This window comes from Trypanosoma melophagium (genome assembly GCF_022059095.1).
Source record: "Trypanosoma melophagium isolate St. Kilda chromosome Unknown ctg23segment0, whole genome shotgun sequence".
Classification (NCBI taxonomy): domain Eukaryota; phylum Euglenozoa; class Kinetoplastea; order Trypanosomatida; family Trypanosomatidae; genus Trypanosoma; species Trypanosoma melophagium.
In genome coordinates this window covers 33,823-60,022 of record NW_027125153.1, presented here as the reverse complement: position 1 = coordinate 60,022, position 26,200 = coordinate 33,823, and the positions used below count along the sequence as shown (strand labels likewise).

Here is a 26,200-nt window from a genome sequence, read left to right as displayed (position 1 = left end):
GCGTCTATGATGGTGAAGGTGAGTATTTCTGATTCTTTCTTCGTTTCTCTCTCTCTCTCTCTCTCTCTCTATATATATATATATATATATATATATATATAGAGAGAGAGAGAGAGAGAGAGAGAGAGAAAGAGATAAGGAAATATGGGTGATATGTTTCTTTTATTTATATATGTTTATTACACGCTGATGTCTACAGTTTGGTTGTGTGGGAGGTGATACAACCACAGTGATTGGAAAGAGAACGCTATGTACACTTTTTTTTTCTTGTATGATGGGATGATAAATTCTTCATGCTTTACATAGTTAAGAGATTCTGAATTGTGCATTTTTCTCTGTAAATGCGTTTTCACCTGTGTTTTATCTTTTCTGTATTTGTATGTGTTCCTATTCTCTTTTTTTCTTTGCATTCTGTTCATATTCTCTGAATCTATCAATAAACGGCAATACAAACATAATCAAATAGAATAAAATAAAAAGAGTGACAAACGTGCGGTAGAACAGGAATCTATATACACAGAGAAAAATACCCACACAAAACGAAAAAAAAGTTATATATTTTTCCAGCCTCACGGAAGTTAAAGAAGGCAGCAAGTAGGGGGACCTGCAAAAGGAAAAAAAAGGAATATAAAAAGTATACGGAATATACCCTGTTTTTTTTTATTTATTTCCTTCTGTTTTCTTTGCTTCTTTATTTCATCCCACAGATATATACATTTTTTTTTCTTTTTTGATTTATTCAGATTATCTTTTATTTTTCTTCCCTTCCTGAGAGGAGTAAACCATGTCCACACTAGAGGACTGCACAGATGCCCTTCTCCAGCAGAAGGCGGTGCAGTCCAGTAATTACGAGCGACTGGAGTCGCGTTTAATGGAGATGGAGCGGACGAAGCGGTCGCTCTTCTTTGGATTGAAAGAAATCATCACCGACGTGGAGCGACGCTGGCAGGATTTGTGTGAATTGCGTGAAGAGACCGCACGACAACAACAGCAACTGCAGCAGAGTTCTGTCAAGTTCGGTGCCCTCGCCACATTTATTGGCGGCGAACAGAAGAAATCATTGCGGCTGCGGGATGCACTGGAGAGTTGTGCGACGGCGTGGACGGGATGCCCGGCACGTGTGGCAATGTTATTGCGATCACTGCAGGAACGCCGTGTGTTTATGCGGCAGTTGTCAGATGTGATTAGTGGACTGCAACGTCTGCGGGGTTTAGTGCAAGTCACACGACGAGTGGAAGCCGCAAAGACTCTCTTGCATGCACGCATGGAGGAGCATGTAAATATGGGGAAACGGGTTGGGGCAGCAGTGCAGCAACAGCATAAACGACAAACAGAGAGATTGCATTATTTGCAGCAGTGTATGATAACACTACGTGGTGAGGGGGAAACACTCTGGAGTGATGCACAGCAGAAGGAACAAACACTATTGTTATTACAAGCATCGCATGATCGTGCACGTCTTGAACACGCCGCCGCAGAAGCCTGTAATGCTATTTATAGAATGGCATTGCAGGATGCGTTAACACTCACTGACAGGCACAGTGAGGTGCGGGAACGACTTGCATTAACTGCACGATTCACAGAATGGCACTCGCAGCAGTTGCGTGAGAAACTGAAAATGATTGAAATATACACAACTACTGTTATGAATACACTACGTGAACAGGAACAGCAATGTTTAACGCAGAAGGAATGTGCCGCGGCGGAGCGAAAGACGACACTTTCTTCCACTTTATTATCACGTGAAACTCAACTAAAGTTACGTGAGGCGATTGTAAAACACGAACGACGTGTAAAGGGTCTTCGTCTCGTACATGCCGCATTGCGTACATTTCGCCGTTCTCAAGAACAACAACGTCTTCACATTCAACGTGAGAGAATTGCACATGAATCCATTCTGGCGGCGGCGCGTAAGGCGTATGAACAGCGAGTAACGGCCCGGCGGATGTTTGCACTGCAGTGTGAGGCACGTGAGGGACTACAAGCCGAAGAGACATTAACACGTGGAACTATTGAAGAGATGGAGAGTGATACACGTGAAGTTATGGCAATGCAGCAGCAACGAGAAGAAGAACAGGCGCAACGTTTACACGAACAAGAACAACAAAAACAACAACAACAGGCGTTAATGGGTAAACATGCAGCAGAGAAAACAAAGAAGGAAGAAACTATTGGAGAGGCACTCTCTCTTATAACACCCAAGAAGGGTCCAACACGGCGACCACACACAGAGAAGAAGCGTTCACGGAGTAATGCGGTGGTGTTATCCAGTGCTCTTGTACGGCGTACATATCCCAATATGTCTCAACAGCAAAAAGAAAAAAAAGAAGAGGAAGAAGATGAAGAAATAACATCGCCCAAGTCTTCTGTTTCATCCTCTATTGGTGCGACTAGGGCGTTCGGTACACGACTCCCACTCAGTGCACTGAAGAAGGGAGGACCTACGAAAGCCTCACCACTACGCGCACTGCCTATTAATATGGATATTGTTGGCCACAGCGGAAAGAAAAGGGATCGACGCGAGAACAAGAATCACAATACAGGGATAAAACGGGCGCATGCCGCTTCACCACTACCGCGACCGCCTGTGAATGCGAACTCTACCTGCGCCCTCAGTACGGCTCTAAGCTCGGCATTCACACGCTCTAATTTTACTACTACCAATACTAACAATACTAATAATACTACTGCTGCCACTAATCCTAGTGCGGCGACTGTTACTGGGGGACTGGGTAAAGGCCGTCCACTGGCCAGACCTCGCCCTTCTGCTGTGATAACAAAAGATGTGTGGTGTGAAGGGAAAGCAGATGACATTTTTGCTGATGTGTTCTCTTTTTAACTTTATATTCTTTCACACATTCAGCCTTGTTTTTTACATATAAGTGTTCAGACAGAGTTCAAATTTTTTTTCTTTATTTTGAGGGTTTTATATTTTTTATTATTTTGCTATTTCTTGTTTTTCATTGCTTTTGCTTTTGCTTTTTTTCATTGTTAATTCTGTGAAAGGTAAAAAACTAATGAGGGGGTAATAAGATCTCTGGGTGGATTGTATTTGGGTTTGCTACATTACTTTATGACTTCAGGTATTTTACCTGTACTCAACTGTGTTACTTTTCGAAGCTGAGAGTGTTATAATTGTCTGTGATTCATTTAAAATTTCGGTTTTCGTATCTCTTTTCCCTTTTCTGTTGTTGCTGTTGTTTTCTTTTCTATATTACTTCTAAGGCGTTGCTTTTTCTGTTGAAACCGATTTGGCATCGCTAAAATAAATAAATAAATATATATATATATATATATATATATATATATATATATATATACTTATATATAATTATTATTAGTATTGTCATACGACGTGGGACTTGTAAAAAGAAATAGAAAGAAAAAAGAAAGAATCACAAAAGTCACGAAGGCACAGAAAAAAAAAGAAGAATAGAATATACGTCGAACCAATAAAATATATAAGCAACTTGAAGGAAGAATAGAGGAGAGTTTATTATTCTCCTTTCTTTCTAGTTTCCTTCTGATCACATTTCTCTATCCTTACTTGATTCACTTCTATTGGTGTCAGCGGCGAGAGTAAAGAGGAGTGAAGAAGTGAGATTACGGGAGGAGTGTAGGAGTTCAGAAAACAAGTTCTTAAAAAGAGCGAAGAGGCGGAGGGAAAGGAAACGTCTATTTGTAGCAGAAAATTACTTATCATTTCAATTCCTATATATATATATATATTTGATAGGAGAAGACAAGGTAAGAAGGAGTGAATTGTTGAAAATAGAAACTGGAAAGAAAAGGATAAACTAGTTTCTGTAACCGGTGGGCTGAAAAAGAACAACAACAATACAAATAACAACAACAAAAACAAAAAGATCAATACAAAAGCAAAGAATAAAATATAAAAAGAGAGAGCAAGGGTAATGTTCAAGACTACCAATACTCCATCCAGGTTATGCTTTGAGAAGCGAGTGATTGGAAAATCATCCAAACTGCAACGTGATTCATATGGAGGTTTTCAAGGTGATTCCACAACTTCTAGCTGTAGCGGTGCTATCATTCATTCATTGTCGCATAGTGAACACGGCAGTCTACATCTTGGAAACACTTCACGAAGTAAGAATACTTGCACCATGGAGATGTTATCATCTGATCCACCTTTGGTAACCCATAATAACTCTCTCGTAGCAGCAAAAACGACAACAAAAACCACCACCACCACAACAGCATCAAGAACAATAACAACATCATCCACCACAGTATCGGCGATTGCCACTCCAAAGACCAATTCTAGTAATAGTACGGGTCATCATCATCGAAATGTCTCATCTGTTTTTCTCCACTCTAATGAAGATTACGAAGGCGTGGATGATAGTGTTGTGGTGGAGGCGGGAGATCCCCCGACGCCGGTGTCGTGTCTGCGGTCATGTCTCCCACAACAACCCGCGCAGCCCTCAGCGCCAACACACGCACCCGATCAATTCTCTGTTGTTGGTGAGTTCTCAGCCTCACCAAAGAAGCGGCTTAAACCAAATAGTAGAAAAGAACGTGAAAGAACTGGTGAAAGCAGTAGTAATCGAACGGGATTGCGATTGCCTAATGGCAGTGTGGGAAGTGTCACGCATAGTAGTGTTACGCGTTCTCAGGACTCCTCTGAGCGTGGTCCACTACGTGTGAGTCTCGCTCATAAAGCGCTAATTGGAAAAGGTAGTTTTGGTGTTGTCTTTCAGGCAATGGATCGTGACACTAATCACATTATCGCCGTAAAGGAGATTGCCTTCTCTAGTAGAGGGGCGAACAGTAAGGCGGTGGAGGCGGTACGTAAAGAACTGGCAATATTAAAGGAATTGGATCACCCACACATTGTGAAGTGTCTTGGAGAAGAGTGTGATGAGAACTGTCTGCGTATTTATTTAGAGTATGTCTCTGGTGGAAGTATTAGTAGTGTACTACGTACCTTTGGTCCATTCCGGGAAAAACAGGCATCCATCTACGCCCGTCAAATGCTTAGCGGTCTCGCCTATCTACACAGTCGCAATATCATGCATCGGGATTTAAAAGGCGATAATCTTCTCGTTGACCCGCACGGCAGCTTAAAGATCTCTGACTTCGGCACCGCGAAGGATCTTCTCGATACACAAAATCACACAACTCTCGCAGGCACTGCGTACTTTATGGCGCCAGAAGTTATTCTCGCCAGCGGTGAAATTGGACTCGCAAGTGATATTTGGTCTGTTGGGTGTTGCGTGATTGAAATGTTGACGGGTGAGCCACCGTTTGCGGAGGTGCGAAATCAATACGCCATGATGATGCGAGTGGCGGAGATGCACGGCGAACTTTTCCCGGCGATGATCCCGCGCAGTGGATTGTCGGATAAAGCCGTGCAGTTTCTACGGAGATGTCTGCAGCGAGATCCGGCAATGCGGCCAACAACTCAGGAATTACTGCGGGATCCGTGGATTGTATCTCCACCAGAAGATACATGTGGGGCGGGATGCAGTTCTTACACTGGAGATGCGGGAAATTGAAAAACGAACAGAAGAGAATATATATATATATATATATATATATATGGTGAAGTGGATGGTTTATTTTCTTGTTCGGAAGGTTCTTGCGGTGTTGTACAGAGATGCGAGAAGCCGTAGGTCAAGGAAAGACAAGGAAACGGAAGAGAGAGAGAGAGAGAGAGAGAGAGAGAGATGTAATGGAATGGGGAAGAGAAGAAAGAAAGGATGCTTGCATTTTTTTTTATCATTGGTTATTCTTATTTCTGGATGTTTCTTTTCGTGTTTGCTTTTCACGTGTGGAAGACGTTTTTTTTTTGTATTATTATTCTCTGTTGATAGGATGTATCTTTAGTATGTTTTATTGCAATAATGCAAGGAGGAAATACACCAAGAGAGTGAAATAAATATATCTCTTTGGATAATATAAAAAGAGGTATCCATCTCTCGTGTTATTCACGTTTTTTTTTTTGGAAATGTTGTATCACATGTTTGTGTGTGTGTGTGTACATTGCAATTAAGTCTGTTGGTTAGCAAGATCTTTGGATTCTGTTTTTGTTTTTGTTTTTGAACCTTTCTCTTTATTTTTCATTTCCTGTTTATGCACTAATCAACTCTAATATATATAGGGAAAGAGAGAAAAAGAGAGATTGAGGGAAGCGTAAGGGAATTAATGAAAGCAATGAAATATATATTTATATCGATTGCCTTTATTTATTTATTTATTTATTTATTATTATTATTATTATTATTATTATTATTATTATGTCATATGGAATGTTTGAAACTAAACAAGATGTTGATAAGTCTGTTATTAAAAATAATACCTGACTGCTTTACTGTACCTGTTTTCATGCCATTGGGCTGCGTTGAACCCCCCACTCCTTCCTCAAGTTGAATACTTACACTTATTTAGAGATATTGCTCATCAAAAATTTTCTCTTTTTTTTCTTTTTTCTTATTTTTAATTTGGGTGGGATTATTTTCAATTATACGAATCTCGCTTTGATCGCTTACCTTATTATTACAATTATTACTATTCTTTTTTTCTTAATCCATTCTATCTTTTTTATTTTTATTTATTATTTGGTAATGATCTAATGATGATACCACAGTAACAGAGAGTGCAGGAAGGAAAAGGAAAATAAGGCAGCACACAAACAAACCATAAATAAATAAATAAATAATATATATATATATATATATATATATATATATATATATTTATTTATTTATTTATATTTTTATATTTATATTCATTTACAGTAGAAAAATAAGCTTTTATTTTTATGTACGATCCAGCATCCCCAAATAATTACCGCGAGGTTAAAGTCGCCTCTTGGAAACGTGCGAGAGAAGAAGAAGAAGAGGCAAATGACATTTCACGCGCTTTAGCCGCAGCTCCCACACCTGCCGCTCTATCCATGCTTGCTGCCGCTGTTAGTACTACTAATACTAGTAATACTGATCATAGTAGTATTAGTATGAGTACGGCTGGTAAAAGTACTGTTAATGGCGGTTCTTCTTCATTTGAATTAACGCCGGAGTCTTCCCCAAATGTCGGCGGTGAAGTTTTTCCGTTTCAACTCAGCGCAGAGGAACTCCACCAGCGCCGTGTGCGTCAAAGCGCCGCGTTGGGCATCTCAACAGCAATGAAGATTGAACGCGATGAACTCGAGGCCGCACACAAGGCAAAGGTCGCAGCTGGAATGGACCGTAAAGGACGTATTGGACAGAGATTAGGAAAGTTGATGGAGGTCGCATCTTCACAGAATAATAATAATAATAATAATAATAATAATAATAATAATACTAATAACAGTAGTAATAATAGTACAACAGCATCGGATGGAACACAACAACTCCCTTCACTGCCTATGAGTAGCGCCCCATTAAAGTTTCAAAGGACAGATTTAGCAGCTGGTGGGTATGTTGTAAAGGAAGACAATAGTGCATTAGAGAAGAAAAAGGCAGTACAGGGAAAACCAAGTTCAACCATTCTGATTCGTTTTGTACGTGATGGGCCACCACCAGAAGTATTTGCCGAGGAGAATAGCACTAACAACAATAATATTACAACTATTAGCAGCAGTAGTAATAGTACAATGAATAGTGGAGTAGCAGTTCGCAATGCTTTTCTTGAGGGCATCCAAGAACAATGTGGACGTTGTGGTGTAGTGCGATCTGTTCGTTATGCATTATTGAATGATGAGGAACGGGCAATAGTGCGATCTCGCTTATCTGCGATTCCTGAATGTGATTTGGAGACTCGCCTTGCACGAGAAGCGATTCGTATATTTGTTCGCTTTGATAGTGTTGCGAATGCGTTTAAAGCACTGGAAATGTTACAGCAGAAATGTGTTCAGTGGGATGTTTGTTTTTTCCCCACACAATTGTTTGATGCGGGATCACTGGGACCAGCGGAGGGTGAACCGTTATGTGCTGTTTAAATGCTATTTCATTTCTAACATACTCAATGAGTAGAAGGTGAAAGAGAAACGAAGTGCTGTATTTTGTGTTTTTATTTTGAAATGGTTGTTGTGGATGATGTTGAAGAGACGTGTATTCTGTATTACATGCGCCGTTTTTTTCTCTTTTGTATATGTTTTCTTCTTATTATTATTTCCATTCTTTTTTTTTCGGTGAGTATATTGTATGCTGATTTGAATCTCCAAAAGGATCATTCAACTCCCATACAAACAAAGAAAAAAAAAGAAATATACCTTTTTTTGCTATATTTATATCAAAATTAACAAATTGATATACAAGATAAGAAGAATAACTCTAGTAGAGAGAAAAAAAAAGGTTTATATAAAAGGACCATTGTTTTTTTTATCAATAAATAAGCTATCAAAGAAAACATGTCACTCTCCCTTAATGAACATGACCCGGAGCTTTACGACATCATTGAAAAGGAAAAAGCCCGTCAGTTCCGCAGTTTGGAACTCATCGCATCAGAGAATCTCACTTCCCGCGCCGTGATGGAATGTCTCGGCTCATGTTTAACAAATAAATACGCTGAAGGGGAATGCGGTAATCGCTACTATGGCGGTACGGAATATGTGGATATGGTTGAAAACGCTGCCAAGACTCGCGCCTTGCAAGCCTTTTCACTTGATGCGAGTGAGTGGGGCGTTAATGTGCAGCCGTACAGTGGATCACCGGCGAACTTCGCTGTGTACACGGCCCTTCTACAACCGCATGGTCGTATTATGGGCCTTGATCTTCCCTCTGGTGGTCATCTCACCCATGGTTTCTACACAGCAAAGAAAAAGATCAGTGCCACATCTGTGTATTTTGAGTCATTTCCATATAAAGTGGATGCGGATGGAATAATTGACTACACCCATCTGGAGGAGATAAGTGAGGTGTTTCGACCAGCCATGATTATTATAGGTGCATCTGCATATTCACGTGATTATGACTATCCACGTCTGCGTGCCCTATGTGATAATCTTGGATGTTTGCTATTTATGGATATGGCGCACACTGCAGGACTTATCGCTGGAGGTGTGCTGAAATCACCGTTTCCCTACGCAGATGTCGTGTCCACAACTACACATAAATCTCTGCGTGGTCCTCGTTCGGGAATGATTTTCTTCCGTAAAAAGGATCGTAATGGTAATGCAACTGACTTTGAAAGTCGTGTCAATCAAGCTGTGTTTCCTGGACTACAAGGTGGACCACACATGCATCAAATTGCGGGTATTGCAACTCAAATGAAAGAGGTTTGTGATCCCGCGTGGAAGTTGTATGCCCAACAAGTCGTACGTAATGCACAATCTTTGGCAGCGGAATTAATTGCACGTGGTCATCGTCTGGTCTCAGAGGTAACAGAAAATCACATTGTATTATGGAATGTGCGTCATCTCGGTTTAACGGGTAATAAGGTAGAGAAGTTGCTTGATCTTATTTCTATAAGCGCTAACAAGAATGCCATTCCAGGAGACAAGAGTGCACTTACGCCTGGTGGAGTAAGACTCGGTACATGTGCTTTGACCACACGTGGAATGGTAGAATCGGATATGCTGCGTGTGGCTGAATTTCTCCATCGTGCGGCGACATTATGTTTGGAATTGCAGAATCAAGCCGGTCCGAAACTAAAAGATTTTGTGGAAGCAATGCATGTAAGCGAAGCTCTGCGTGAGTTACGCGCGGAAGTAGAGAAGGTGGCATCATCACTTTATATTCCTGGCATTGACTGCAACACACTCAGGTATAAGGATGGTATTCCAGTTAATGCGTAGGGGGGAACGATATTTGCATGCCTGGAGTGTTGTTTGTTGAAATGTTAATATTTTTCTGGTAGTTTGTGCGTGATATTCTTGTTATTTTTTTTTTTTGCTTTCTTGTCGTTTTTTTTTGTTTTTAGCGCATGCCTGAACAGTAAAAATAAGCGATAAGTGAATGCCACTACGCATCGTATGCAGGGTTGGTAACAACCGTTTTTTTTTTTATTTTCTTCCTTTCTTCATAGATAAACAGAAACTGCATCTGTTTCTTTTTCCTTCCATTGTTTGACATTTCTTTTGATGGTACAACCTTAATAAATAAGCGTTATATATTTATACGGAAGCATTGTGTACACTCTGACAGGGAAATACAGTTTTACTTATTCAAAACTACAGGAAAGGGTTTCTTTCTTTTCAACAACAATATACTTCTTTTTTCCCCAAATTCTATTGATTTATTTATTTATTATCTAAAAGTTTTCAAGCGGGCGTGATTGTTGACAAGTAACTCACGCCTTGCGGGATCAAAGAAAAAAAAGAGAAAGTCTACAATTAGGGTAGAAAAAAAAAAACAATTTGTAGACTCATAGTACGTTCATACACTCACACGGACACACAAAACACGTAAAACAAGGAAAAAATAATAGGAGAAAATACATTACCAAAAACCAATATAAATATCAAACGCGGTCGTCCCTTAACTCTCATATTAATTAATTATTTGTTTATTTTTGTTATTGTCAATTGAGTACTACAGTGATGCAGATTGAGCACTATAGGTGTGGACGTTTTCTATTCTTTGTGATAGCTGCGATTCTTCTTTTATCAGTTGAGAAGGGCAATGGGAGCAGTAGCAAAAACTCTGGTGTCCCCGATGATGAATCGACGAAAACATTACTCCTTGCCGGAGATGCTGCATTACGTCAAGGTCGCAGTCAATACCAAGAAGCACTCGCAAAATACACAGAAGCACTTGCCCATAATCCTAAAAGTCTTCGTGGTTTATACAGTCGAGCTGAAATTTTGTCCATGATGCGTCAGCGTGAACCATGTATGCAAGATTTAAATCAACTACTTGAATTGGATGGGGAACACCATCGTGGGTTGGCCCTTCGTGCGTCCCTGCATACGCAGTCTGGACACATTCAAGAGGCTATTCGTGATATAGAGCGACTTATTCCTGTATTGGATGCTCTGAAAAAGTCGGCCAAGGCGGCCGAGTACCGCTCCAAATTAAATCAACTACGCCGCTACGTCTCCATGTGGCCGCCGCTGCAGCGTAAACTACAGGACTCGGTGCAGCGCGGGGGGTCGCCGCTGACGCCGGCGGAGTACCGGTCGTGTGTGGCGGTGCTGCAGGAGATGATCCGCGACTTTGCGCGGGACAATGTGGAGTTGCGGCTGCAGCGGGCGAAGTGCGCCCTCGCGTGTGGCGATAATGCCGCCGCGTCGGAGGAACTCAAGTCAATCGTGCGGCGGGACCCGCAGAATCTCGAGGCGGTCGCCCTCGCGGCTCGTGCGCTGCGGGCCCTCGGCGCCCTCGAGGCGGCCCGGGCGGATTTGCGGCGGTGCCTCTCCCTCGATCCCGAACACGCGGCGTGTGCGGCCGGCTTGCGGGGCGTGCGGGAACAACAGCGGCTGCTGACGGCCGTGAAGGCGGCGATGGACGCGGGGGATTTTGTCGCCGCGGGGAAACACGTCGACGCGGCGGAGAAACTCGCCAAGGAGGAGGCCCGCGCGCTGGGAATTCCAGTCACGCAGAGCAGCACTGGAAGTGGTGATGGCATGGTTGGGGATACAGCACTGCGAGAACAAGTACGCCGTTGGCGCTGCGATGTGGCCGTGGGACGTCGCGATACAAAAGAAGGACATAAAGCCTGTGATGCCGTACTAGAGAGACTTGGCGGCGAGAGTCCCGCAGCCGCAGATGTGCTATTGCAAAAGGTAGAACTATATCTCATGGATGACAATATAGCAACCGCAGAGGAATACCTCGGACGGGTACAGAAGATTCAGGCCAGTCACCCACGACTACAGGAGTACTTGAGAAAAGTAGAGAAACTTAAACGCTCCGCCGGACGTAAGGATTATTATAAAACATTAGGCGTCAAGAAGACGGCAGATGCAGCGGAGATTCGTCGCGCTTATCGTCAGCTGGCAAAGACGCTTCACCCGGATAAGCTTCGTTCACAGAATTTATCACCCAAAGAACGGCAAAAAGCAGATGAACGTTTCCGGAATATTAATGAGGCAAAGGAGATTCTTCTAGATGATGAGAAACGTGCCCGCTATGACAATGGTGAAGACCCAACGAAACCACCTGGACAACAGGGCGATGATGGTCACCCCTTTTACGGTCACCCATTTACATTTCATGGCAATCCATTCGGGCAGGGTGGTCCATTCGGTCATGGTGGTGGCCACCAACAGTTCTTCTTTCGCTTTGGCTGATAGTCTGGGATCTTTGTGAAAAAAAAAGTGGCCAACGCGAGAGAAAAAGGGAGTGAGAAGGAGAGAGAGTAGGAGAGGAAGAAAAAAAAAAGAGAGAGAGAAGGAAAAAGAGAAATGGAAAAGAAAGAAAAAAGAAAGAAAAATAATGTGTGTAACACTCTTTGTGGGCCTATGTTTATGTACGCGTAAAAAAAAAAAATGTAGAGAGATAAAGAAAGAAAGAGAGAAAGAGAGAGAAATACTGTGTTTGTGTTATGTGTGATTGTATGTATTTGCTGGTCTGATCTTTGCATTATCAGAGTTGGGTTGAAACATCTGAAATAGTCGTACCCATCAAATTCTCTTTGTTTTGGGTATTTGTGTTTCATATGGTGGAGGGTCGCTTTTTCATTTTTCTTTTCTTTTTTGAGGGACCGTTATGCAACCACCCAACTCTTCTTATTTCTATAACTTTTCCTCTGCAACTTTTTCCATCCCCTATTCCTACAAATTCACCACGTTTTGTACTGCGACTAATACTGCTACTTCTACAATACGTGTGAAAAGAAATGTACTCCTTCCGTTTTAAATTTATTTTAAATCTGTACATACACACGGAATCGGTCCGGGAGCGCTCTGCACTATATTATCTAGACTCTCTATTTACATTATTATTTTAAAATAGGGATAGGAGTTAGTATACGGATATACAGTACCTGAAGGTGGGTTTAATACTAGTAAAATAGTATTGGAAATGTCTAATTGGTCCTTATTGAAGGAAAATTATGGTTTATTTGGTTTAAGCCCTGAAGATGGAGGATCCATAGGAGGAGAAGGGGGAGGAGGAACTGCTTCATGTGGTTACGTTGTGCATATACCACCCCCTATGAGTGGCCCAGGTCGTCCTTCAAGTGCAGTTGAAATTGCTTCTATTTCATTGGCGCATGTTAGTATAGCACCTGATACAACGCATAAGATGGTAACGTGGTATGAGGTTTTGGTTAGTACCTCTACACATAAATGGTGTGTATTAAAACGGTTCTCTGAATTCGTCGATCTATACAGAATGATAGAAAAAGTAGGTCTTCTGCAGCTTGCACAACGTCAGTTACAGAGAATTATCATCTCTCCCCCATCACGTCTATCGCTCAGGCAATCGCGTAGACGAAAATTGGAAAATTTCTTACACTCCTTACTTCAAACACTAAAGGATCTTTCCGTTGCTGTTGTGGCAGGTGTTCATGATAAAACTGAGTCATTTCAATCGACAACATTGAGTGTTGTACGGGCTGCTTTTTCAAATTTTGTTCAATTTCTTACAACAACATCCTATGATGTATCATTAGATATAACTTCTGTTGAAAAGGTAACGGAGTTTTCTGTGCCGCAGGAGAAGTCTCCACGTTGTCTTACCATGGATGATTATGGACATGTACCACCTGCTAAAATAGTGCATATACCAGAACGTCTTTTTACTATAATGCTACAACTTCCAGGGGCATCCTTGTCTACTGTGTATGTTGACTCTGCTATTAACTCTACTCTTCATTCTACCTCTGCTGAGACTCCTCAGGAAATTGTTGTGGGAGGCAGTTGGAATAATAATATAACAGCTTTATCCTCAGTTCTTGCGGAGGTATGGGATACATGTCTCTCTTCTGGAGGCAGTGGTTGCGATCTTGAAAGCAATCGGGACTTTGGAGAAGTAGAGAGTTCATTACATGTTTTGTTTGACACCTTCCCTACAGGTGAGTTTCAAATGAAGTTTGAAGTACCATCAGCTTTTGCTATTGATGAATGGCAGAGCGACTATGCAGGAGGGGTGCTTTTTCTTACCTGGCGACGTGAAAAAGCCATTTCGAAAAATAACTCTGGCGATTCTTGACAAGGAAAGCTAAACAGTAGATTTTTTTTTAGAGTTACGTCTCTTTTTAAGTACGTGGTCATATATATATATATATATATATATATATATGCGTCTTTGCGTGCGTGTATGTGTTCATGCTTTTTTTTTTAGATCTTATTTCTTGCTTCCTTGTACGAGTTTCTACTCTGTATTTACTTTCTATTATCATTATTGTTTTTCCATGGCACTCCATGTTGTTATTACTTCCGCGTGTGAATTAAAAACTACACAAAATGAGCTTAATTAAATTATTTTTCAAACATCTCTTTGGCTGACTATCTATTTATATATAAATCTTTTCTTTTGCTATTATTGCTGCCCCTCCCCATACTATTATTATTATTATTATTATTATTATTATTATTATTATTATTATTATTATTATTATTATTATTATTATTATTATTATTATTATTATTATTATTATTATTATTATTATATCGTTCGAAAGTTGAGTGATACAAACGGTTTTTTTCTCTTTTCTATTTGTGTGTGTGCGTCTGACTACGAACAAAATTTTTCCTTTTGCTCTTCGTTACTTTGTTTGTCTATTTTATACATTTATCACAGTAGAGACCAAAAAAAAAAAAAAACAGTAACTAGCAGAAGTAGGAAGCTACGATAAAAACAAAACAGCAACAATAACAATACAATTTGTTACTGACAGGAGTAGTTCTATCCGACGAGACGAATCAACGCATTCTGGCAGCCACGGAGGCAACTTTCTTGCGTAACCTCGTCTTTTCTTTTCTTTGCAAAATTTCGATCAGTGTGTTCGCCGTCCATGACAAACAATAACGTTTCAGATATGTCTGTAGAGGATCGCTATGCGCTCATTCGTAGTGTCGGTGAGGAGTGCATTCAGGAAAGTGAGTTAATGAACCTCATTGCGAAGAAGCCAAATATCCGCTGCTATGATGGATTTGAACCATCTGGTCGTATGCATATTGCACAAGGTGTCTTCAAAGCTGTAAACGCAAATAAATGTACTAAGGTCGGTTGTGAATTTGTTTTTTGGGTGGCAGACTGGTTTGCACTAATGAATGATAAGGTTGGTGGAGAACTTGATAAGATTCGAATTGTTGGTGAGTACCTTATCGAAGTTTGGAAGGCTGCAGGAATGAATATGGATAAGGTACAATTTCTTTGGAGTAGTGATGAAATCACAAATAACGCGGATGTGTATTGGAAAATGGTACTTGATATTGGACGTCGTAATACTGTTGCACGAATTAAAAAATGTTGTACCATTATGGGAAAACAGGAAGGAACATTAACCGCAGCACAAATTCTTTATCCTCTTATGCAGTGTGCTGATATATTTTTTCTGAAGGCTGATATTTGTCAACTTGGTCTTGATCAACGTAAGGTAAACATGCTTGCGAGAGAGTACTGTGACCTTATTGGACGTAAATTGAAACCTGTTATACTTTCTCATCATATGCTTGCTGGGCTTAAGCAAGGTCAGGCTAAGATGAGCAAAAGTGATCCTGACAGTGCTATTTTCATGGAAGATACCGCAGAAGATGTAGCACGTAAAATACGAAATGCATACTGCCCATGTAAGGTACAAGTAAAAGATGAAGTCACAGATGATGGGGCACCTGTCTTAAATGAAGATAAAAATCCTGTATTAGATTACTTTCAGAGTATTGTCTATTCTCGTCCGCAGAGTAGCGTTACGATAGATGGTACTGTTTACGCTACTTATGAAGAACTTGAAGCCGCCTTTATCAATGGCACCATTTCAGAGGCGTTATTAAAAGAAACCCTCATTGAAGTTGTTAATCTTCTTCTGGAACCCGTACGTCAACACTTTGCCAATGACCCAAAAGCAAAGGATTTACTACAACAAGTTATTTCATTCCGTAAAGGTGGTGCCGCCCCGCCCTTGTCCACTATTGCTATTCCACAACAGTCGTCTACTCCCCTCGCCGTGGCGTGGCTGCCGACGGTGATTAAACTTCCACTCGACTACGCCATCGCCTTAAGTGCGGCGGCCAAAAAGTTCCTGGAGGAAAACCCGCAGGGCGAGTTGGTGTTACTTCTCCCTGAGTGGACCGCCTTTGCGTGTAATGATATCACCGGCGAGGAAAAGGCCATTCATGCCGCCATCGAACTCAATCTCGCTCTCCTGCAGTCCCACTGGCTGCCCAACACCAACACACGTGTGCGGGTGGTGTGGCAGGGCGAACTCATCCAGAAGAATGCGAATATGTATTGGGTGAATGCCATTCACGCCGGACGCCGCAATCGACTGCAGGAAGTGGAAGACGCCTGCGGGGAATTAAAGTCCGCCGGTCATGTGGTCGCCGCTCTTATGTACACCGCAGACGCCATCGCATTAGGCGCCACACACATTCTTACTACTGCACGTGATCGCGGTGCACACACACTGTTGCGTAAATTCTTTGATAATCGCATCGTGAGTGTGGAGGTTGCGGAGAATGTCATTCCACTCCTGCACCGCCCGCAGGAAGACACCGCCACTGCAGCCACAGCATCACAAACTACTACTACTACTACTACTACTACTACTACTACTACTAATAATAATAATAATAATAATACAAATACAACCATAACAGTAACGGCGGATAATATACTCACGATTGACGACACAGATATGGATCTGCGCCGCAAGATAAAGAAGGCATACTGCGCCCCGAACGAATCACACAATCCCGTGCTTTCCCTCGCCGTCTGCTCGCTGCAGGAGCGCGGGGAGTTGTTGGTGGAGCGGGCCGCAGAGAACGGTGGAAACACAACATACACCAGCGAATCACAATTGCGCAATGATGCACTGAGTGGTGCCTTACACCCCGCAGACTTGAAGGCCAGCGTGACAAAGTGGTTGTTGGAGGGTTGTGCGGCAACAAAGACTGTTCTCGCAAGTGCTGAGGGCAAGAAACTCTCGCAAGTACTACGTCAGGCGGAGAAGACACTGTCGAAGAAATCCAAGTGAAGTATTTCTTGATGCAAAACTTGGTTGTTTGAGAAGAAATAAAATATAGTATGTGTGTGTGTGCGTTGTTCGAGAGAGAGGAGGTGAGGGTACGATGAGAGAAAGAGATACAAAAAAAAAGCGTAGAAAGGGGGAAGAAAATGAAAACATGAAATATAAAAACTTAAGCATGTTGCACTATTGATGTCATCTTGTGGAATATGGGGAGGAACTTTGTGGTTATATTATCAAGGTGATGCACTTGTAAACATTATCGCTCATGGTATTGCCTTATACCATCATTTTTCTTTTTTTTTATATACTGTTTTTTTTTTTTTGGTACCCTTTAACTACCTTCTACCTTCGTTAATACACTCGAGATGGTGTAGGACTATGACTCTGTATGTGTATGCATACTAAAAAAAAATCTCCATAATATTTTCTTTTTCGTTTGAATTTTCTTCTAAATTAGATTTTTCTTTCTCTTTTTCTCTGATATCTGTGTCTGTAGGCTGGAGTGGCGAGACGGATTTCAGGAAGAAAAAAAATGCATACCACAAGCGTATCAGGCTCTATATCTTTTAAACCCGTACTCACGGTGGGTTCTGTAATGCATGAACCACAAAAACCTTCCTATAGACGTGTGGAACAGCAACAACATCATAAAAAACGTCCACCACATTCTTCCGTGCGTGCAGCTGGTTCATTTTTATCTCCCTCTGCTTCACCATCTATACTGCTGTCGTCATATGATCAAAGGAAGGCTTTTATTCCTACATTTACTCCACTTATGACTTGCGTTGAAGATGAGGCGGAAGAAACCTTGAGGGAATTACAGTCCTTTGAAAAGAATCTAAAACATTTAAACCGCCGCTCCTCAAGGCCATCAACCGCAAGAGGGAGAATTTCCTCTTTTATAAGTGAGGATCTGAGTGAAAGTGAACGTACAAGTCGTCCATCAACACCAGTTGAAGAAGTGCAAACTGTAGTACCACCTCCTCCATTACAGAAGAGTGTTGTTAATTTACTTCCTCGTCTCTTTTCTGAACTTCTTCTAGAAAATAATTCTATTGTTACTAGATTACGTGAAATTGGTCGAGATAAGGTCTTGCAACAACTTGGAATTGATGGAAAACGATTGGGGATGCGGGAAGTAACTTCGCGAGAGCTCTATTTTTTATTGGGCTGTATTTTTGACGAAAGATCCATTATGATGAGTGATGTTGAGTATCTTTTTCGTTTCTTTGACTGGAGTGAAAAAGGTGCGATGAACTTTAAGGATTTACTTTCCAGTGTGAGTCTCCTCTTTGTCTCAACGACCATGTTAGCGGCGGTACACTGTAGACGTATATTAAGTGAACGTATACTTGACGATAGTGTGATTGCCCTCGCAGATGTTGATGTGATGCTAGCAGCCCTGACGGATATATTTGGAGCAGAACTGGAAGAAGTTGCTGCATTGTGTAATGATGTACGCCGTGCCGTAGAAGAAGTGATGCCAACATACACAGTTCCTGTTTCTACGCTACGTGAAGAGGTGAGCCGTTTTCCAACGTTAACGCAATGTCTATCGGCAATTCTCTGGGATGGTACGGTTGATTGGAAGACCATTCGCCGTTCGTCTCCAGTGAAGGATCACTACTGCTCACGTGAAAAGCTGCAGAGAGATTTGGTGCGGGCTGCAGTCGCAGAGGGCCGGGAGACAAACGTTGTGCCAGTGTGTGAAGATGAGAGTGAATGTTGTATGGATGTATGCCATCCTCGTTTTGTAGCTGATATGTATCGTGTACATGGTCGTAATAGATAGGAAGGGAAATGAATGAAGTAATTATATCTATATCTATATCTATATATATATATATATATATATATATATATATATATATATATATATATATATATGTTTATGTATGCGTATCCATTCATTCAGTTGGTTCTATTAATTTGTAGAATGTATTTTTCCTTGCCTTTGTATATGTTTGTGAGGATGTCGGATTTTTTTTTCCGTCAAATATTTTCAATTGTGATATGTAAAACATAATTCCATCTCCCTTTTTTCCCCTTATTGGTGAAGCAAGCGTCTATGATGATACCAGTGCGATCCTTGCACTCATCCCACGCCTACAGTTTTCTTCTTGTTTCTTTTAAGAATATTCTGAATAAATTCATTGTTGAACCTTTTCATATTGTGTAAAGTACTTGGATCCATTCCATTTTATCTTTATTTTTATTTTGTAATTTTACAAGAAATTATTTACTCTTTGAAGGATATATATATATATATATAATACAAATAGATTTAAAATATCAAGAAGCAAAATACATTAAAAACAACATACACTTACACAAAGTATATATATATATATAATTAGTATATACAGTAAAAAGAAAAAAATGACAAGGTATCTCTACAGCCGCCGCCGTCCATTCCCATTAACTCTCCTGTTTCTTCTCATACTCACACTAACGGTGTGTGCTGGTGTGGTTCGGGGTATTCGTGTGCGTGCGACCACGCAGAATCTCGCCATTGAAGTAAACCGCGAGGAGGTTTGTATGTATTCCACAGGCATGAACTCCAACGAGGGGGCGATGCTGCACTATCACGTTCTCCACGGCGATGATGACTTTGATGTGTACATACGGGATGCACGCAATCGCACCGTCTACGTCTCGTACGCCGGCGAACACGAGCTGGAGGATCGTGTCTATTTCACCAAACACCTGCACGGGGAGTATTCCTATTGCATTGACAATCACCCCTATTCCGGCAGTCGTAAAACAATAAAAATGGTCATTGGCGTTACTTCACTGCAGCGGTGGAAGGAACGCATTGATCCCCTCACGCGATTGATGCTTCGCACCGATAGTTATATGCTTGGACTGCATGAGGATCAAATTATATTTCGCCTGCGTGAGCGGAAACTGCGGGAGAAGGTGGATGAGAGTAATGCCCTCATGTTGGCACGGGGAGTGGCAGAGACAGTGATTATTGTGTTTGTTTCTATTCTGCATGTTATTCTCATTAAACATCTCTTTACTAGAAAGGGTGTGAGAGCGGTGGCGTAGTGGGGCAAAGGGAATGGGAATGGAAAAGGAAGAAAACAAAATAAAACAATAATGATATTGATTATAGTAAAAAAAAAGAAAAGGGAAACAGAAACAGACACCAAAGGTGTTATGATAAGTAAACAAAATAAAATACAGAGGAATAAATCAATTAAGAGATTTATGTATATTTGTTTACTTTTAATTTATTTATTTAATTATTTTTTTCTTTGAGTGTCTTACTTTATTTTGTATTTGTTTTTTTTATGTGTGTATGAAACCTTTCTCTCATTCATTTAGAATAAACTATGTTCACATAAACTATCTAAAATGCACTTAAGAAAGAAACATTATTGAGCAGTAATGGTGAAGAATGGATCAATTCACTGTAGTTACATTGAGCTTTCATTATTATTGTTATTGTTATTGTTATTATTATTATTATTATTATTATTATTATTATTATTATTATTATTATTTTCGCATAGATAGTGATATATATATCTGCTGCGAAGTCTCCTTTTTGCTAGGGGAATTCGTATTTTTTATTAAAAAGAAAAAAGACAATGTTGTGCATTTATTTCTATTTTTCTTTCTCTACTTGCTCTTCATTACTCGATACCTAGAGGTAGCATCAACAGAGAAGAACCATCAAGAGAGGAAAAACATACAAAAAATACTGAAAGAAATATAGTGGAAAGAAAATAAAGTAAAAAGAAAAAGAAGCAAAAAAAAAAAAAGTTATTTATTTATTTTATTTTATTTTATTTTATTTTATTTTATTTTATTTTATTTTATTTTTTTTTGCGTATATCAAATAATGTTTCGACTCGCTCTTTCTACCAGAAATGGTATGGTGAGGTGTGCATTCCCTGCACTCACAATGGCCCTTCGTAATGGTCACCACGCCCAAACCCACCACGACTTCTCGAATTGTTTTACACGCAAATTAACCCCAGAAGAGGAAGTGGCACTGCGGTTACAACAAGAAGACCGAAAAGTATCCGCTGTTGTTCCTGGTAAAATGTTTATGCGTCATTGGATTGCCGCAGAGCAGTCAACAGTGTCTGTAGTCAATCGTGTTATGTCAGGCATTATCGCGGTCTTTTTAATGCTGTGGGCCTGTTGCTACGCGACACTGGGATATAATGGACACAACTGTGCACATGTGGCGGGATGGACGTTTATTGCCTACTGGGTTGTGCTCCACACACACTGTATGACACTTATCCCGGTTTTTATTACCCTCGCCTTGGCGCAACTCCTTTTTAACTAAAGGAATAGTTTTCAGAGGAAGGAAAAAGAAAGATAATAATAATAATGATGTTGGTATGAGGCTCAGAGTATTTTTATTATATTTTTCTGTTTGCCCTTGTTCTTATTCCTTTGACATATGGGATTTTTGGTGGTAGGGGGTGACGGAAGGTATGTGGAAGACAGACTTTGCCAATAGGAGTCTCATTTCCTCTTTGTTTTTGTTTTGTTCGATATTTATGAGTTTTGTTTTTTCTTCTTATTCCATTGAATTTGGAATTAGGGAAATCTCTCCACTAAGAGATGAGAAGAAGAGGTGTGGGTTGGCATCGAAGTAGAAATGTTGTGTACTCCTCTTTCGTTTTCTCTCAGTACCTTCATATTTATATTCATATTTGAAGGATTTTACTTTGTTTGTTTCTTCTCTTATTATGTCTTTCTATTTCAGTGTGTTTTTGTATGCATTTTACTTTTAGGACTTACAATCAATTATTTGCGACAAGGGACGTTTGAAGGGAGTTTGATACCTTTCTCTGTGTGTCATTCTCTTTTTTCTCACTTTTTCTCTTATTTTTTTTTTCTGCACTTTCGGCTCTGATGTACCCCTCTTGTCTGTTCGTTTGTTTTATTTCCCTATGCGTTTGCCATTCTCTGTTAGGTGTGAGTGTATCAAATAGCAAAATTTTCTTGTTTTTCTTCTTTTCTCTTCTTTTTTTTTAATCAAACAAGCAAAAAAGGGTAGGAAACACCTCCGTGCCGTTCCTTCTTACCTTTTGTGTGTCTGCGTGTGTATTCACCGACAGGTACCTGATACACACATATTTATATACATATATATAAATATAAGTATATATATAAGTATATATATATATCTATAGCTATATATCTATACAGGCGAACGGACAGACACACGAAGAAAAAAAAGGCGCGGGGACATTTGAATTTTTTTTGATTTTCTTTATTGAGTCTTTACAAATCCCAAAAGGTATCTTTGGTTGTTTGATTCTCATTTCTGTATTTGTGGTTAATTGTCGTTGTTTGTTGGAACTTCCTTCGTGCATTACTAGCACGATTCACGTGAGACCACCGATACCCACGGGAACTGGGGTCCCCCGCTTGGCTCTTTATTAAGTGGGAAGGGCTAAGAGAGAAGAAGGAATACACGAAGCGAAAAGAGAGAGAGAAAGAGAGAAAGCTATTGAGGACGAAGAAAAGGAACTCAAAGAAGAAACAAAGAAGAGAATTCTCTCGTTTGTAGTAGAAGAAAATGGATAAATTCACAAAGGTACGTAATATTGGAAAGGGCAACATGGGAGCTTGTGTGCTCGCCCGTAACAACGAGGACGGTAAGTTCTACGTGATCAAACAAGTAGATCTTAGCAAGATGAATAGGAAGGAAAGACAACAAAGTTTAAATGAAGCACACGTATTGAGTTCCTTGCGTCATCCTAACATTATTAATTATGTGGATAGTTTTATTTCACGTAGGTCTGATCATCTATGCATTGTTATGGAATTTGCTGATAGTGGTGATCTAAGTTCACGGATAAAAAAGTCTTATGGTGTAAACTTCCGTGAATCGCAGGTGCTTGATTGGCTTATTCAAATGGTACTAAGCCTCTCATACATTCACCAACGTAAAATCTTACACCGTGATATAAAATCACAGAATGTATTTCTAACAAGTCAGAATGTTGTGAAACTTGGTGATTTTGGTATTGCGCGAACACTTATTGGTACATATGATCAAGCTAAAACATTTGTGGGAACCCCTTATTATCTTTCGCCTGAACTTATATTAGAACGTCCATATGATCATCGTAGTGATGTATGGGCACTTGGAGTAGTTCTCTATGAACTTCTTACATTAAAACATCCATTCAACGCAAACAGTATGAAGGGATTAATGCAGCGAATTCTCAAGGTCCAATATGATCCTGTTCCTCAAATCTATACAACGGAGATAAGAAACATTGTACCCCGTCTCTTAACCAAAGAACCCTCGCAACGTATTAAATTAGAGGAATTGCTAGAACTTCCCATAGTACAGCGTCGCCTACGGGAATGGATGTTAGCAGATGTAATGCCCAAGAGTTATATTGATACACTTCTGCGGCAGGGACTTCTTCCACCCGCGATTGCATCACTGCGAAAATTAGATGGACCGTCCGTAGTGGATATGCCACCAACACAATTACCGAGTTTAGGGTTAACAAAAGAAACCACAACACCCGCGGCGAATATTCCCACCACTACTAATGTTACTACTACGAATGGCAATAATACTGCTCATATCAATACAGTACAGCCGCACGCTAATGTTTACACAGATAGAAAGCCGTTACTTCCACCAACCACACAATTAGCACCCATGGGGATGCATCCATCATCACCAAAACGCCTATCAGAGCAATATCAATATCAACCATCATCACCACAGCACCAGCAACAACAACAACAGCAGCACCAGCAACAACAACAACAACAACAACAACAACAACACTATCCGTATCAACTCCCACTAAAGCGAGTTTCAAAGGAGGGACACAATATACCTGTTCTACGCCCACAACGTCGCGGACAGCCGTCATACCTTATGTACAAAAACATCAATGGTGGGTATAATTCCCCCGCAACGCCAAGTGCGATGCAGCGGCGATCACGTCTCTCCATATCCACGTCTATGCAGGCGTTGCCACCTCCACGCGTCCCACAACGTCCACCGGCCGTAACAGAAATGACGCCGCCGCACATTGACGCCACCGCCGCCGGTGTTCCCGCGAGTAGTCCCAACAAACACCGCAGTTTTCCAACCACGCGGGCAACGGCGGGGGTGTGTGCGCCGCAGCGGGAGGACGACGCAAAGACGGAGAACAATCACCACGTCAGCGAACGCTGTTTGAGGAAACTCAGTCAGTTAGAGTCGGATTCTGTGGTGTCGTGTCTTAATCCATTCTTTCACAGGCCATCGAATAGTCCGCCGGCACCGCTGCCTTATTTGGCAGGGGCACAAAATATGGATATCAAGGCAATGCTGCAGCGCGCGGCTTTGGAGAGGGCACAGCGACGGGCAGTTCCGTGATTCTCCAGAAAACCGAGAGAGAGGTATAGCGGTATTCTATGAGAGATATAAGTAAACAAAGTAAGACCTCAAACAACGGGATCGGTCTTTTTATTGATGCAGTTTGTTCTTTATTGGTTCATCTGCGTCTTTATCTCTCTCTTTCTCTTTCGCTTTCTCTTTCTCCGTGTGTGTATTGTTGCTGTTTTCTTCTTTTTCCTTGCCGCAGTTAAGAGAGATGTATAATGCGTTAAAAAAATTTGTAACTCTCTCTCTCTCTCTCTCTCTCAGTTTTGTGGTTTTTGCTCTCATTTTCACACGTGTGTTTGTGTTTGTTTTTGCGATGTATATATATTATTTTTTTTATATTTGGATTGCTGTTTTTTTTTTGTTCGTGGAATGAGGCAGTGGTGGGGAACAAAGGTTGCGGATGTATAGAGGAAATGTGTGGAGTGTGGAATTTTTTCTATGTTTTTTTTTTTTTACTACACAAACCAAAGGAGAAATATTTTCGCACATACGCTTATATACATATATATATATATTGTAATATATTTGTACACAAACCTTCTCGTCAGCTATATCCACAGCAAAATATACTCTCTGTCGTCAGAGGTTTTTTTTGTGTCTCCTTCATTCGCACTGCTTCACACAACAAAGGTATAAATAAATAAAAAATGTTTTATTTGTACTTTCTTTTCTGCTTCTATAGTTTATCTTTTTGAAAACAACAACAACAATATATATATATATATATATATATATATATATATATATATATATGTATGTATTGTTAGTCTTTTTTTTTTTTTTGGAAAGGTTATTGGATATGACATAGGTTTTACTTTTCCTATACTATTTTTAGTGTAGGGGTATGAGATTATAGATGTGTGATTGCAACTGTGTCTACCTACGGCTCTGAGAGGAAGAAGAAGATGAATGGGATATGTGAATTGAGAGTAAGAGAAAAATAAAGGAAACCAAACAACAATGTTAAGAAAATAAAATGGGAAAATTGAGTGGAACTTTTGAGCTGTATTTTCTCTGTTTTTTTTGCTGTATTTTTCTATTAACGAAGTAATTGGGGGATAAGAAAAAGAAGCAAATCAAAAAAAATTGAAAATACCCTTGCTCTTCTTTTTGTAACTGTTTCTTTTTTTTCTGTTGAAACATTTTTGCATTGTGTGTCTTTATATTAGGTGTTTGTTCGCATTATTGGAAATGCATGTATTGATTTGTCTGGACTGGTAAGTTTTATTCATGCAGTATTCCCTATTCGTGGCCCTCATGCTGTTTTTTTTTCTTTCTTGGGATGGCATCTCCTATTTTTCACGGTGCTTTCATTTAAAAACTCAGGGTTGCTACGGTTATGCAATGGTTACAATAAAAGATAAATCCACCGTCTTTTTTTCTTTTTCTTTTTCTTTTTAACGAACTTTTTTTATGCATGTTTTTAATTTTATTTTTACGTTTTCTTTGTTTTCCCATATCTCTCAATATCTTTCTTCCGTTTATCATCTCACTTTCTTTCCTCGCCACAGATCGCCGTTCATGTGACGTTTTGTTATTTGTAGTCTTTGCTTTTTTTTTTGTTTATTCTTCTTTGTACCTTCTTGTTGCATGATGTTTTTCTCCGTTAGCGATTATACCATCATCATACCTATGTTCATTTTCCCTCTTTTTTCCCTTCCGTCCCCTGTATCCCCCCTTTACTGTTCAGTTATGCATATCAGCTTTACCTATTGGCGATATGCACTACTTTGTGGTGAAGACTGCCTTAAAGGTATATTCTTCTCACTCATAGGCAGTGCAGTTTCACCTATATATATATAT

At 40.3% G+C, this 26,200-nt stretch overlaps 11 protein-coding genes across 11 annotated transcripts; all 11 read left to right on the top strand.

Moving 5' to 3' along the window:
• Positions 1 to 784: 784 nt before the first annotated feature.
• Positions 785 to 2,839, top strand: LSM04_004303 (uncharacterized protein; the record flags this gene model as incomplete). The annotated part of the gene is made up of 1 exon (XM_067330173.1): positions 785 to 2,839. The coding sequence occupies one exon, from the start codon at positions 785 to 787 to the stop codon at positions 2,837 to 2,839; it is 2,055 nt and encodes a 684-aa protein (XP_067191459.1).
• A 1,075-nt stretch (positions 2,840 to 3,914) lies between these two features.
• Positions 3,915 to 5,519, top strand: LSM04_004604 (Protein kinase domain; the record flags this gene model as incomplete). The annotated part of the gene is made up of 1 exon (XM_067330172.1): positions 3,915 to 5,519. One exon carries the CDS (start codon positions 3,915 to 3,917, stop codon positions 5,517 to 5,519), a length of 1,605 nt encoding a protein of 534 aa, XP_067191462.1.
• A 1,265-nt stretch (positions 5,520 to 6,784) lies between these two features.
• On the top strand, positions 6,785 to 7,945 carry LSM04_007878 (uncharacterized protein; the record flags this gene model as incomplete). The annotated part of the gene is made up of 1 exon (XM_067330171.1): positions 6,785 to 7,945. The coding sequence occupies one exon, from the start codon at positions 6,785 to 6,787 to the stop codon at positions 7,943 to 7,945; it is 1,161 nt and encodes a 386-aa protein (XP_067191531.1).
• Positions 7,946 to 8,356: 411 nt separating this feature from the next.
• Positions 8,357 to 9,742, top strand: LSM04_008329 (Serine hydroxymethyltransferase-like domain; the record flags this gene model as incomplete). Its single annotated transcript, XM_067330170.1, has 1 exon — positions 8,357 to 9,742. One exon carries the CDS (start codon positions 8,357 to 8,359, stop codon positions 9,740 to 9,742), a length of 1,386 nt encoding a protein of 461 aa, XP_067191544.1.
• A 744-nt stretch (positions 9,743 to 10,486) lies between these two features.
• On the top strand, positions 10,487 to 12,178 carry LSM04_001229 (DnaJ domain; the record flags this gene model as incomplete). The annotated part of the gene is made up of 1 exon (XM_067330168.1): positions 10,487 to 12,178. One exon carries the CDS (start codon positions 10,487 to 10,489, stop codon positions 12,176 to 12,178), a length of 1,692 nt encoding a protein of 563 aa, XP_067191392.1.
• A 733-nt stretch (positions 12,179 to 12,911) lies between these two features.
• Positions 12,912 to 14,042, top strand: LSM04_008164 (Phox homologous domain; the record flags this gene model as incomplete). Its single annotated transcript, XM_067330167.1, has 1 exon — positions 12,912 to 14,042. The coding sequence occupies one exon, from the start codon at positions 12,912 to 12,914 to the stop codon at positions 14,040 to 14,042; it is 1,131 nt and encodes a 376-aa protein (XP_067191541.1).
• Positions 14,043 to 14,847: 805 nt separating this feature from the next.
• LSM04_003811 (Aminoacyl-tRNA synthetase) lies at positions 14,848 to 17,028 on the top strand (the record flags this gene model as incomplete). The annotated part of the gene is made up of 1 exon (XM_067330166.1): positions 14,848 to 17,028. One exon carries the CDS (start codon positions 14,848 to 14,850, stop codon positions 17,026 to 17,028), a length of 2,181 nt encoding a protein of 726 aa, XP_067191443.1.
• A 526-nt stretch (positions 17,029 to 17,554) lies between these two features.
• Positions 17,555 to 18,814, top strand: LSM04_004109 (uncharacterized protein; the record flags this gene model as incomplete). The annotated part of the gene is made up of 1 exon (XM_067330165.1): positions 17,555 to 18,814. The coding sequence occupies one exon, from the start codon at positions 17,555 to 17,557 to the stop codon at positions 18,812 to 18,814; it is 1,260 nt and encodes a 419-aa protein (XP_067191453.1).
• Positions 18,815 to 19,401: 587 nt separating this feature from the next.
• LSM04_005749 (GOLD domain) lies at positions 19,402 to 20,073 on the top strand (the record flags this gene model as incomplete). The annotated part of the gene is made up of 1 exon (XM_067330164.1): positions 19,402 to 20,073. The coding sequence occupies one exon, from the start codon at positions 19,402 to 19,404 to the stop codon at positions 20,071 to 20,073; it is 672 nt and encodes a 223-aa protein (XP_067191484.1).
• A 799-nt stretch (positions 20,074 to 20,872) lies between these two features.
• LSM04_005923 (uncharacterized protein) lies at positions 20,873 to 21,328 on the top strand (the record flags this gene model as incomplete). The annotated part of the gene is made up of 1 exon (XM_067330163.1): positions 20,873 to 21,328. The coding sequence occupies one exon, from the start codon at positions 20,873 to 20,875 to the stop codon at positions 21,326 to 21,328; it is 456 nt and encodes a 151-aa protein (XP_067191487.1).
• A 1,245-nt stretch (positions 21,329 to 22,573) lies between these two features.
• LSM04_004110 (Protein kinase domain) lies at positions 22,574 to 24,388 on the top strand (the record flags this gene model as incomplete). The annotated part of the gene is made up of 1 exon (XM_067330162.1): positions 22,574 to 24,388. The coding sequence occupies one exon, from the start codon at positions 22,574 to 22,576 to the stop codon at positions 24,386 to 24,388; it is 1,815 nt and encodes a 604-aa protein (XP_067191454.1).
• Positions 24,389 to 26,200: the final 1,812 nt, after the last annotated feature.